Source organism: Tinamus guttatus, unplaced genomic scaffold (assembly GCF_059628265.1).
Source record: "Tinamus guttatus ecotype Peru unplaced genomic scaffold, ASM5962826v1 Tinamus_guttatus_pri_ptg000314l, whole genome shotgun sequence".
Lineage (NCBI taxonomy): Eukaryota > Metazoa > Chordata > Aves > Tinamiformes > Tinamidae > Tinamus > Tinamus guttatus.
In genome coordinates, this window is record NW_028288848.1 from 7432967 (window position 1) to 7445383 (window position 12417).

A 12417-nucleotide genomic window follows, 5' to 3' on the forward strand; every position below is an offset into this window, starting at 1 on the left:
CGCAGTCTATCAGAAGAGCTCGCTGGGGACTGAAGTAGCTCTGATCGCACTCATATCCTTCCAGCCTTAACCAAAAATACCATTAATCTCTCAGGTAAGTACCTTTGCTTAAAAAAACATAAAGGAGACTAGTTCCAGATGAATCTCAAGGTCTCAATATATTTGCAGATAAACCAAAACCTGGTAAATGGATAAACAGTATGTGGAAAGATCATGTGCGGGTTGACATGGATCACTAGCTTAGGGCAATATTCTTTGAATAGCAAGCGTTTCAGTACAGCCACTTGGAAGGCAAAATATCTCAGGTTAAAAGATAACACTGCAAGGCAGTGGCTGCTCTGGAATGCTACGGCACAGGAAAAGGCCTGGTGGCAATAGTTAAGTTGAACAAAATACCCCACATGAAACATTCACTTAAGAGAAATCTGACCCTGAGCTATATGAAGAGGGGACACATCATTAACAAATGGTATTACTTCTATATATGCTATTACAAAGTTTACTACCACTTAACTGCTGCACACTTTGGTATCCAAACTTCAGAAAGTTATCAAATTTTCAAAAAAAAAGTTGAATCAAGAGCTACAAGAGAGGTCAGGACAAAGCACTTTACAGACTGAAGGTCAATCAATTTAATATGATACGATGATAACTTGCAAGCACCAACAAGAAAAAAAAAGGGGATAGACTTTCATAGCAAAGACTTACTCAGCTTTTTGAAATGTGCTGATCAAGATCCAATAGCAGCTGAAACCAAACAGATCAGAAGAAATTACACAGATTTTTTGGAAGAACAGTGAACTGCCCATACATCTTACCAAAAAACAGGGTAAGAGATTTTTCCCTTGCTTTCATGACCTTCAATAAGTTAAAGCTCCTGCTTCTAGATGTAAAGCAAAAGTGGCTGGGGGAGTCTGGCCTGTACTTCACAGGGGAACGACTTGGGTGAGCACAAAAGCCCTGAGTTCCACCTGTGCTTGCTGAAAGAAGGTTTTTGAGTGCATGTTCTCCTCGACCCTTCTGCAGCTTTTGCCTGGGGAAACAGGTGGAGGTCTTTGTTTGCCATTCCTTTTTTCCCCTCACAATACCTGCTTTCTTTGGGCCTCTAGCCCAGATTATTAGGAGAGGGAGAAGTTTTCTTGGGAGGTAAACAGGCACCAGTGGTTTCTGAGCATTATAAACAGGGATTTCCAGCTTACCTCTTCTCTTTTTCTTGGACCAGAGGATGGAACAATGGAAGTGGTTGTATAAACCTGATCACTGGCAACCCCCTACTTGAATGCTAGAAGATGGACTGCAGTATGTGAACCTATGAGCCCCAGGACTTATGAGATGTTAATTTTAAGCTAAGCAAAAAAAAAGGGGGAGGGGGAATTTTCACTCATTTTGCTGATGTGAAGAGTTAATCTGTGATTTTTTTTTCTGTGCTGGTTAACTGCTGCCAGATGTCCTTTTTTTAAAAAAAAGGAACATGACCTAATAAACATATTCCCTGGATCATAGGCTGATATATGATCAGCGCAATAAGACAGGATGGCTTTTCTGAGTATGCACCTTGGCATGCTGATAGGACCAGGTGTACATGCTAGCTACTGGTCTGGGATCCTTGGCCAGTATGAGTCGTTCCTACAAAAATCCGAAATGCCTGTCAGGAAGCTCATGTCTTTATGTATACAACTGTCCTTATGGCTCAGTATAACAGCGAGCCTGCTTTGCTCCAGCAGCAGCATCAGGAAGAGATGGGAAATAGGCTTCCTACCACATGTAAAAGGAACAGACACCTGCCCAAGCGCCTGAGACTGGTGGCCATGAGCACACATGGTTCCTCCATCCTTCTTGCACCAGAGCGGCACCGAGGAGCACAGCCAGCCTCTGTGGGGTCAGCTGGACACTGTCCTCAGCTGGTGGAGCTGTGAGGGCCACGGGCATGGGGAGGTGAGCCAGGGGTGTGCTAGCACCAACTGTCCTGGAAGGGCTTTAGGGAACTGCTTCATTGGAGGAGCCAGGTCACCCTATGTGCGATTGCTTCCAAGAACTCAGCGGCACATGCGACCCTGAGATTACACCTGCAGGAGCATTGGCTCCCAACGATTGCTGCCGCTCTTATCTTTATACTGCTGTGAGCAAGGCAAAAAACAACGAGTGGCAAAGTTTGAGTGAATGAAAGTAGGACCCAGTCAAGAAGGCGACGACGCCAGGTTGTCCATCCTTGGCAGAGTGCGGTGGCGAGCCTGGTGTCCCAACATCTGTCAGTGCAAGTGTGAGTCAGGAGAAATCAATGCCCTCGTACACAGTCAGCAGCTTCAGCGAGAGGCAAGAGGGCTCTGCAGTACAAGGCCAGCTCTGCAGGGTTGCTCCGAGACCTGCCCAGCTGGATTGCCATGGTCCCTCTCCCCCCACAGTGCTTCCTACACAATCCCCTTCTGCAGGCACTTGGGCTTGTGGAAGAGTAGCCAGGCAAGTACGAGCACGGCGACCAGCACTAGGGAGCAGAGCACCATCAGCCCCACATAGCTGCTGTGGGAAAGAGGGGGCACGGCAGGCTCCTCTGCAGGGATCATGTTGGTCAGGTTCAGCATATAGCCCAGGGTCCAGCCCGCATCACTGCTGCCGATCTGAAACGGGAGAGGAGCAGGATCAGCATCAGAGGAGCAAGGGCCACCCCCTGTAGAAGAAGGGTCAGGACATACAGCAGAGGCTGTGAAGAGTTGCCTCCACCAAAAAACACACCTTCCCAAGGAAGTGGATTCTTTGCCAGTTCTCTTCAGTGAATTCATAGCCATTTTGCAGGAGGGAAAGGATGTAGGTCCCAGAGAAGCAATATTCACTCAGATACTTTTCTTTTACTTGATGATATTCTGGTTTCACCTAGCAAGAGAGAAGTCAGTAAGCAGTTTTCTCAGAGCTCTGATTTGCATTTGAGTATTCTCAGGAGGTGCTGAGGGGAATCTTCCTACTCATGCCTAGGAAATTACCACCAACCCTTTGGTCTTACGGAAAATACCAGCAGCACTGGCCATATGGGATTTCTAACCTGTCACAGAGGCAGTTCCAGCTGCTGCCAGAAGTTTTACTCACCTCCTGCCATGGCCGGGCACAGAAGCTCTGAATAGCACTGGCCACTCTGTCCAGAGGAACAGGGCTTTTTTCGTTTGTCAGGTTCAGAAAGTTCATCACAAAGTAGAAAGCAGAAAAAGCCTGAAGGAGAAAAAACATTTTAACCTGACAGGACCAGAGCACTGGCAGGCCAGTGGAAGTTCCACAGCAGAAAGGAGTTTTTTTGAGGAGATGCAGAAATACAAGAAATGCATGCAGACACACCAAAGAAGATATATTTTAAATATTTCCAGACACACTGCTCAGAACTGATGACAGTTAAGGACAGAAGAAAGAACTACTTCACTCTCCACAATATCCTGAAGCACGCTGGTAAATCTCCTCTCTACGCGCTGGTGCCATAACCTAGTGAATGCTCCTCGCCCTCACAACTGCAATCCCATTTTGACAGCTGCTGAGATGAATGTGCAACCAGTATTACTACAGTCAGGATAGGCGACAGTCTGAAAGGACTAGACATGATCCCAACTGATGATTCAAAGTCCAAATAACCCATCTGTGACCATGGCCAACAGCTGATATGTAAGAATGAGTTTATGAACAAAGCACGCAAGTATTAACCCTCTCCCCCCAGCTATTCCTTCCCAATCACTCAAAGACTTGCAGCTCTCAGTGTAATAGTGTTGAGCATGACGTGTGTTCAGTGTGTGCACTGTCTCCTCATCATGTCTCAGAAACAGAAGGCCTGGTTTCAGTAAGATACCCTTCTGGATGAATTTCAGATCAGGAACCACTTTGTATTCATGACACAAGGCTTGCAGGAGCACTGTATCACTGCCCACTGCAAACTCTCCTGCCTTTGGTGCTGGCCATTGGGAAAGACTCTTTGAAAATTAAATCAGTAAATAACACATGCCAAGATGCCTAGAGAAGATCGCTTAAAATGAGCAGCACTGCTAGGCTGATACTGCTACTCAGGTAGCCCTAGTAAGCTCTGTCCTCACAGAAAGTGCAGGGCTACTTTTGTAGTTACATATCCAAAAAGCCATCTCATAAATGGCTTCCTGCCCCAGCCATGGAGAATACACTCTAACATTACTCTGAATTTCTGCTCTTCTGATATTCTGGGTTATAGAGAGCTGAAGAATGCACAAACTCACCCCAAAATCCCCCTGTAATGGAGGTAGGTATATACCATTGAAGGAGCAACTGGAGTAAGGACAGTTGGTTTTGTTAAAAAGATTCTGGATGTTTCTTCGGCACTTTTGATAATCTCCTTCTCCCTGGATGTGCAACTGGTTGAAAGGAAGTTGCTTTTTCTCAGCAGATGTACAAGGGTTTCTGAAGAAGTCACTTATATTTATAGTCCGCTGATACCCCTGGTGAAAGCATGGATCAAGGAGGCTGCTGTTCTCAATGGTCTGTAAGAAAAACCCAAGAATTACCTTCCACCCTAGAGTAACACTTGGGTGGGTGTCCACAGGCCCTTGTCACTGTGTGTCACACCAAGATACGCATGTCAGGTCGAAGTGGTAAGGATGACTTTAAGACATTAGCTGCAATTTGGGAAATGTGGGTACTACTATTTATTTTAGCACAGTCTCCCTACAGTACCTTTGCCAAGGTTCCTATTCCTATAGTAATTGGGAAATTACTTCCAGCCATACTATCTGAAGTTGCTGTGTATCTGGGATTCCCAGAGATGGTGAAAACTCATCTCCCCTGCATACTTCAGTTGAGCACAGTTCTCCTGTTATCCTGTGCCCAAGAATCATGGCACCACAAATCAGTAGTACTTTTGAAACATCTTCATTGATGATCTCCTTGAGCTTTTGCCCTAGTCTTTATGGAGGTGGATGACATTTCCCAAATGCAGTCTAAAGGATTAGACATTTAGCTGGGATAGAAGAACTTGTGCCAAAGCAGTACGGCAAAGCTGGGGGCTCCAGGATCTCCACCTGCAACCACAGATGTACTTGCCTGTAGGTCCCAGGCCAGTTTCTGCTGCAGAGCCTGGTCTTTCCCATAGCAGAGGAAGCTGTGTGTGTACACTTTGTAGTCCTTGCCATAGAGTCGGAAATGCAGCCAGCTCTCTGGGGACTCATAAGGAGTCTCATCTGGTACAAAGGTGATTTGAGTTGAAGCTCCTCCAAGATCCAGTGCTCCTGATGTCTCACTTCTAGATTTCAGAATATGCAGAAGTTTTCTCCATCCGGACTTTAAAAAAAAAAAAAAAAAAAAAAAAAAAAAGAATTACAAATAAGAGGCTTGGCAGGTTTGGAAGGGACAATGTAAAGAAATAAAAAAATGGGTAAGGCAGAAGGCCTTAGGAGCAGAGAAGTAGCACAGAACACAGGAAAGAAAGGCCACAGTGAGGGGGAAGGATGTGAAGAGGAGAAAGGCAGAACAACAAGACGCAGGCTCAGAAAAACAGATGGATTGTGTTTGAGTGTTCACATGAGGATTAAGAACATATAATCTAACACAACTGTTACATGAAAAAAAGAGTCATCTTACTATTTTAGCTCTCTCAAAATGTATAAGCTCTATAATAGAGAGTCCTTGTCAAATACCAAGAAGTTCTTAGTGGAACTTTCCAGATATTTACTCAGGTGCAGAAATATTTTAGAACAGGAAGTGAGGAGGATGCCATGGGATCCATGGGAAAGATGTTGGTGTTTTATTTCAGTGCTTTAAGCCTGACTATGCTCGTGTGTCCTGACAGCAGTTAGTAAGCCGGAGCGGATGGACTGTATTTCACGATAACTGCTGAGGCAGGATGTTCAAACTCCTGGCCTCTGCTAAATGGCTTTAAAAGGAAGCTAATGATTACAACACAGTCTCACAAGGCATAGTTTACCAATTCTTGTAAGCCAGTAATTCAAATACAGACTTGGCATTGACACTGTACCTGCTTGAAACTGCCCAGCAGGTAGTTAATGGTGATCCAGCCATAGGCGCCTTCTTCCTGACCGCTGATGATTCTGGCACCCTGGAAGTTGAAGGGAGCTGAGCGTAGTGTCTTCTCTACTGAGGACAAGACTTTGTCAGCTGCATCTTTATTCTCCAAGCTGGATGAACAGAAGAAAGAACTGAGTGTCTCTGACTGCTCCCTGCAACCTATGGGCTTTACTCAGAGCAAGCAGAATGCAATCCCCCACTAAAAGTTAATGATAATAGACTAGTAAGTAGTTCATAAGGATGCATCCAGCTGTAACTGATTTAATTCCTCTCTGGATCGCACCTCATCAGCACAGCCACCATCAGCCCTAATGCTTACTGACCCCGCAACTGGAGCAGAGGCCAGAGCTCCCCAGCTCTCCCAGAGCACATGCCAACCAGGGAGCTATTCCACCATGGATATTCCTCCCAGTATTACCATCACACTTAAAGAGGTAAACCATGCCACTTACTAGCCCTAGGGAGTTTCCACTGGCAATAGACACATTAGATTAGCTCTCTGCCCCAGTCAGTAAACAGGTCTGTGACACTTCCGTAAAAATCATCAATAATTATGAAAATCCTAATTAAAGAAGGACATGTGATTATGAAGTTACCTTAGCTCTGATGTGAGCCAGGGTATGTGAGGAGTTAAAAAAAAATCTTTTACTGAACCATCTGATACAGCTGCAGAAATCAGATTTGGGCACAAAAATCCTGGATCTGGCCTAGTACTAGACTGTGGGCAATGCCTGAGCACCCCCTCAACAAGCCAGCTTGGAGACAACTACCCTTCCAGCATCTCTGCACAGCACGTGGATGCTGGTGAAAGGGGCAGAGGGGAGCAGATAGACACGGATCTGCTGGGCAAGCAGGGAAAGGCACAGGGAGACTCCGGCAGGACAGGGCAGGGGAGCAGAGGGCATTTGGTCAAAGCCTGAACTTGCAGCGTTTCCAAGTGCTTCACCCAGCAAAGGCTCAGAGCTGTGTGTTTTTGGATGGGGTTGAGCAGGTCCCAGGTGGGTGGGGGTGTTTGCTAAGAGGCCCCCGCCGGGACAGCCGCTCGGTGCTGCGCAGGGTCGTGGCCGCAAGGCTGCAGTACCTGAGAAGCCGCATGCCAGCGGTCGCGCCGAGGTAGACGGGCGTCTCCGCGTGCTGGCTGGGGGGAATCACCTCCTCAGCTCTGCGTAAGCACTGCGTCAGAGAGGGACCTGCCTTCTCGGTGGCCTGGGAGTAACCTGAGATCCCAGGGCCTGGGGGAAGAGATAAAATAATGAAAAAAAATCAGGATATTTAGTTTGACAGTCTCCAAGGACAACCCCAGAGTCCTGTATGGTAAACCTCATCACTATCAGAGGCAACAGCATCAGGTTCAACCACCATGTTTTTCTACCTTAGCCAAAGATTTATCCCATAAACTTCAATAAATTCACTAAACAAGAAATTCCTATCTCTATCATTTCTTTCCCTTCCTAAGGGCCTTTACAAACGCTACAGCATCAACCCCTTCTCTAACCAGCGCGTGGCTGGCAGCGCTCCCCACTCTGCTGCGCCAGCCCAGGCCGCGCTGCCCGCGGGAGCTGCCAGGAAGCCCCACGCGCGGGGACGGCAGCAGCACCTGGCGCTGGTACCGAGTCTGTGCAGAGCAGGCAAGAAACCAGCAACGAGGGCAGTGATGCACATTTTATACCTGCTTTTAAGCCTTCTTCAACAATATAATATCCACATAGCAGATAATTATAATATAAAAGATAATCTATTTTCTCTGCAAAAGGTGAGCAACCATGGCCACCAAGCACCATGCCTGGCTTTCACAGAGGCCTTAGCAGAGGGCAAGCCCAGTCTAGAGGAGGGAGAGCATGTTCTTTGTAGTTCTTTCCAAAAAACACTTTCTTCCAAGCATCCCAAAAGAAGGGAAAATGGAAACAACTTTCCTCTCAGGACAGGCAGGCACATACAGCTTCCAATGGAAAGCATAGGGAGATGCACCAGCTCAAAGATGCAACACTGCATCTGTCAGCCTCTTCCCCCAAGCTATCCTCTGAGCTTTTTAGGCTGCCTTATCTGTTCTTCATCCCATGTCCCTTCCAAAGCTCACTTTCCTCCTCTTACCTTCGACTTTACACACCTCCACCTGCTGCACCACTCCCGTGTCATTCTCCTTCTCTGCTGGCCAGTCGTACACATACAGGTTGGTGTGGGATGACCCCGCATCCAGCACGATTCCGTACTGCGGACGAAACAGATGCACCCTCGTATCTGAGCCACTGAATTTGCCACATGCAAGTGCTGGTCCTGCGCACGGGGGCGGGACCAGAAATAAACTCTGGCAGCTGTAGGAACATGCTGTCTCACTAGTTTTATCAGTAGCATTTCAGTTCAACATTTCCATCAAAATGATGTGAAAGGAGACAACTAGCAAAACCAGGGCTGTGAACTTATGAGATGATCACTTAAGAGACGACCCCTCGCAAGCTACATCTGGTTTTGCTGGGGAATTGTGAAAGGAAATGCTGGAGGTGCATGGAGTCAGAAAGAGAGATGAGGCAAGACCAAACAAGGACAGTGAGGTGCCCTGAAGCACACAGGCCCCTATCTCCCCGGCTTCACTTATTTTCCTGTAAGTGCCCCATCCCATAATACCTTAATATTCTTTGGAAGTGGCTTGTTTTGGGTCACTGCTACAGCAATTAAAGCGATTGCAGCCAAAGTAGAGAGAAACCCCAGGAAGAGCAGAATCTTTCTTGTCCAGGACATCTTTCGTTTGGTACCTGTGACTACAGCAAAAAAAGGGGGCTGTTAGTATCCCAGTATGCATCCTACCTCACCCCAAAGGTCTTCAGGCCTCCCATGGTCCCTTCCTGCTCTGCAGCATCCGTGTCCATGCTGAATGCCACTGCTCTGTGTCTGTGCGGAGTGTGAAGAGGCACAAGCCAAGTCCCCATCCTGCCCCTGCACTGGTCTCCTGGTCCATTCCATCATGCGGGATTTCATGGAGGCAGGGCTCAGCCCTGACATCCCACAGACATACTCAGGTAGGCCATGCTGCATCTCCACAGGCCGCCCTGTGCTCAGTGGCAATGAAGAACTTGAAGATGTAGCGTGCACTTAACTAGTCCTTGAAATAACTGCGTGAGACTGAGCTATGGTATAGCAAAACCAGTGGCACGGGGGAACCAGCAGCTTCTGCTATGGCTGTGTCCTTGGTCCAACAATCACCAAGATGCTGAGAGAACCTTTCATGCTGCTCACACATAGACAGCATGGGAGCCAAAAGCTTCAACTCCGACAATTCCTCACAGCATACTTGTAAGTTCTTACAAATGATGGAAAATCCCAAAGCACATCACCCTCATCATTAGTGAGGTACTTAGGAGGTCTATCATTTCAGTCACAGTTTAAGCAGTCCTGGTTTACAGAGTTTGGCAATGGATGCACTGAAAATATGATTTGCACTCCAAAGTGAGTGCCTTTTAAGCCTACTTTTTAAGAGCCTTTTTAAGAAGCCTACTGAGATTTTTTGATACCATATCCTACAAGATCAGATGAGTAGTCTGCATTCATTTTAATTAAATTTATTAATTTTAATTATATTTTAAGCACTACCTGTTTTAAAACCACACTCACTGCAAAACATTTAAAGCTCTAATGATCTCATTCCTTAACTGTTACTAATTCATTTGACATGACCTATGCAGCAAATCCACTTTCTATGTCTGAGAAGACATGGTTAGCAGAATTCTCTAACAAAGTCTTTATGGATGGTAGAAATAATTCTGAACAAAAAAAAAAAAAAATTGAGCTTTCAGAACCAATGTATATATATTGTGGATACATATACCCACATCTATATATTTTTGTATCTTGGTGTCATTTATATGTCCCCTGAAGGAATTCTCACTTCATAGCTTAGGCTCAGCCCACCCGATACATTTAATAAAATACCATCTACAGCACAAAGCTACAGAAAGGGTATCAGCAAAAGTATTTTTTACATTTATAATCCATCCGTAAATTCAACAGCTACAACTTGAACAAATAGCTTCAGCAATGCAGGGAACACGTCTGCTCCCACTATGGCATGAAATTCATTTCTTACATCACTGATATTCCAGGTTCAAAAGCACCGAGAGTTCAACTGCTCACACAGGTGTCACAAAAAGAAAAAAAAAAAAGAAAAAAGAAAAAAAAAACTGCTACACAAACACTCAAGTTTAGCAGATCCTTTGAGCACACTGTGGGTCACCACACTTGTGTGAAAGCACCTTAATTTGGGCAAATTATTACTTTTTCATGCTCAACCTAAGGTAACTGAGCTTGGCTTGTGTCCACATACCAGAGCTCAAGCTCCAGAGCTCACTCTTCAGCCCTTGGACCATATTGCCTCAAAGCTCCAAATCCAGGTGCTCCTCAGCAAGTCATGTAAAAACGAAGAAAGCTGCCAAGTCCTGGACAGGAACAGCTCCTAATGGTTCTGCATTGACATGGAAGTTAATTTCAGGCACCAGAACCATAGAGACAAAAATGTTACTCAGCCTTAGAAATGATCCAAAATCTGCGGGTTACTTTCAGAATTTAGCCTGCATGAAAAAAAAGCGACGGAGCACCGGAAACCTCTGACTTTACATTCACAGACAAGTATTTTCTTCCCACTTGCTTAGCAAGAATGCAACCTCAAAGTGCCAAGTGAACTTGTCTTGAAAATCACGCCCACAGGCAGGTCCATAAGAAACCCAACACTGGCCTGGAGCTTTGGGCTCGATCTCATCTCAATCATGTGCAAATCCGCTGAGGCTAACTGTGAAATTTGGAAGCGTGTCACTTCAGTCAGTGCCTGCTAGAGGCACAGAGTGCTTGCCAATAGCTCCAAGAATGCAGCTTAAAAAAATAACCCAGTGCAATTCCTGGACAGGAGGAGGAAGAAAGTATTTTACACAGCTTTAACACCAAAAAGCCTCCAAACTCAAGGCTTGAGGTGGTTATAGACATCAGAGCAGCACATAGCACACCTGCGAGATTTTTCCTCTTGATGAAGATAGTGGCCAGCTCAGCTTATGACAGCACTGAATGTGTCCATTGAAGACAGAATTATTGTAACATGAGGAAACTGAATGCAAACAGACGATTTAGCTGCACAATGTGGCTGTGCAGCTAAATTCCTGAAAACTGAAACTATCACTGACAATTGCAGAGCAAATCCATGTGTTGCCACCGTACTCTGAGATCACGCCTTGAGGCAGCCACTAATGGCTCTGCTGGGTGTTTAGTACCACAGGAATGAAGGGTGGGAGCCTTTGCATCAGCCCAGAGATTTTCAAGCTCACTTGGGAGCAGGACTGTTCATCTGCCGCTCTTTTTTTCAGCAATAACACTCAAAGTACAGAGGCACCAAATCAGAAATGTTTTTTTCTACTAAGATGGACTATTCCAGTAAAGGGGTGTTGAAATCCCTCGTCTGCAGGCAGACATAATGACAATTATCTGTATCCTGTATTTACCTGCGATTAGGCATTTTTTTCCAACACACATTGTTGCCCTAACCCTGAACATGAATTCTGCCTGCTGAATTTTATTTCAGTATCATAAACCCTTGTCAGGACTCAATGGTTTGTAACTACATGAGTTCATTTTTGTCTCCTGCAGCAGAGCATCAATCTGCCTAAACCCTGATGCTACCAAACAGTATTTTGTTGAACCATTTCACATACAAAAATGTCTATCATAGAAGTGATATGCGTAGTCCCAAGGGTAATTTAGCAAAACACTAACCTTCAAAAAAAGTTTTAAGTGTATAGGCTTTTTTTTTTGGAGAAACACTGTAAAGCTAGGTACAGAATTTAATGCATTAAAAACCCCACAAAAACAAAAAGCCACGCTCACCTGCCACTTGCTCAGAAATAAGTGTTATTGGAACAAGTTCCCTGTCCTATGGGATTGGTTAGTTCCATCATGTCTAGGCATAACAGTAGATGCTGCACTGACTAAGGAGTAAATCTACTTCCTGGACATCTCCAGCTCCATGCGTTAACAGTGCCAAACTCCCTGCAAACACTGCTCAGTCTCCAACACACTGGGCAGCACCACCACTGCCAACCTCTGCGACTCACCAGCCCGAGGACTTTTCCAGCAGCAATTTTCCTCAGCCAAAGATTAAGGTGGGAAGTACAAACCGAGACAAATCTGTGTTGCTTTCTCCTATAGTGCCCACTGTATGCGATGACAAGAAATATCGTGTAAGGTTGTACGTATCCATAGCAAGTTACCCTGTTTTTCTTCTCCACTCCTGAGCTTGCAGCTGCCTGGTGCTGCAGTCCTGCCCAGCTGCAGAGGCATCTAGTGCTCTCCAGATGTTGGAGCACAGCCCAGCAGCTCAGCCTTCTAACAGGCAGCTCTGCCTGTTTCTAATTTTGGCCTCTTTCT

The 12417-nt window shown here is 45.7% G+C and overlaps 1 protein-coding gene across 1 annotated transcript in view; it reads right to left on the bottom strand.

The window, feature by feature from the left end:
* Window positions 1–2199: 2199 nt before the first annotated feature.
* ENTPD1 (ectonucleoside triphosphate diphosphohydrolase 1) overlaps window positions 2200–12417 on the bottom strand; it is a 28805-nt gene continuing 18587 nt past the window's right edge. The window contains exons 2-10 of the mRNA XM_010213111.2: window positions 8641–8774; window positions 8110–8227; window positions 7100–7250; window positions 5969–6128; window positions 5038–5274; window positions 4218–4478; window positions 3079–3198; window positions 2731–2868; window positions 2200–2615 (exon numbers count right to left, since the gene is read on the bottom strand). Coding sequence (XP_010211413.1) covers window positions 2409–2615; window positions 2731–2868; window positions 3079–3198; window positions 4218–4478; window positions 5038–5274; window positions 5969–6128; window positions 7100–7250; window positions 8110–8227; window positions 8641–8774 — 1526 coding nt within the window. The 3' untranslated portion in view covers window positions 2200–2408. The remainder of the gene's footprint in view (window positions 2616–2730; window positions 2869–3078; window positions 3199–4217; window positions 4479–5037; window positions 5275–5968; window positions 6129–7099; window positions 7251–8109; window positions 8228–8640; window positions 8775–12417) is intronic.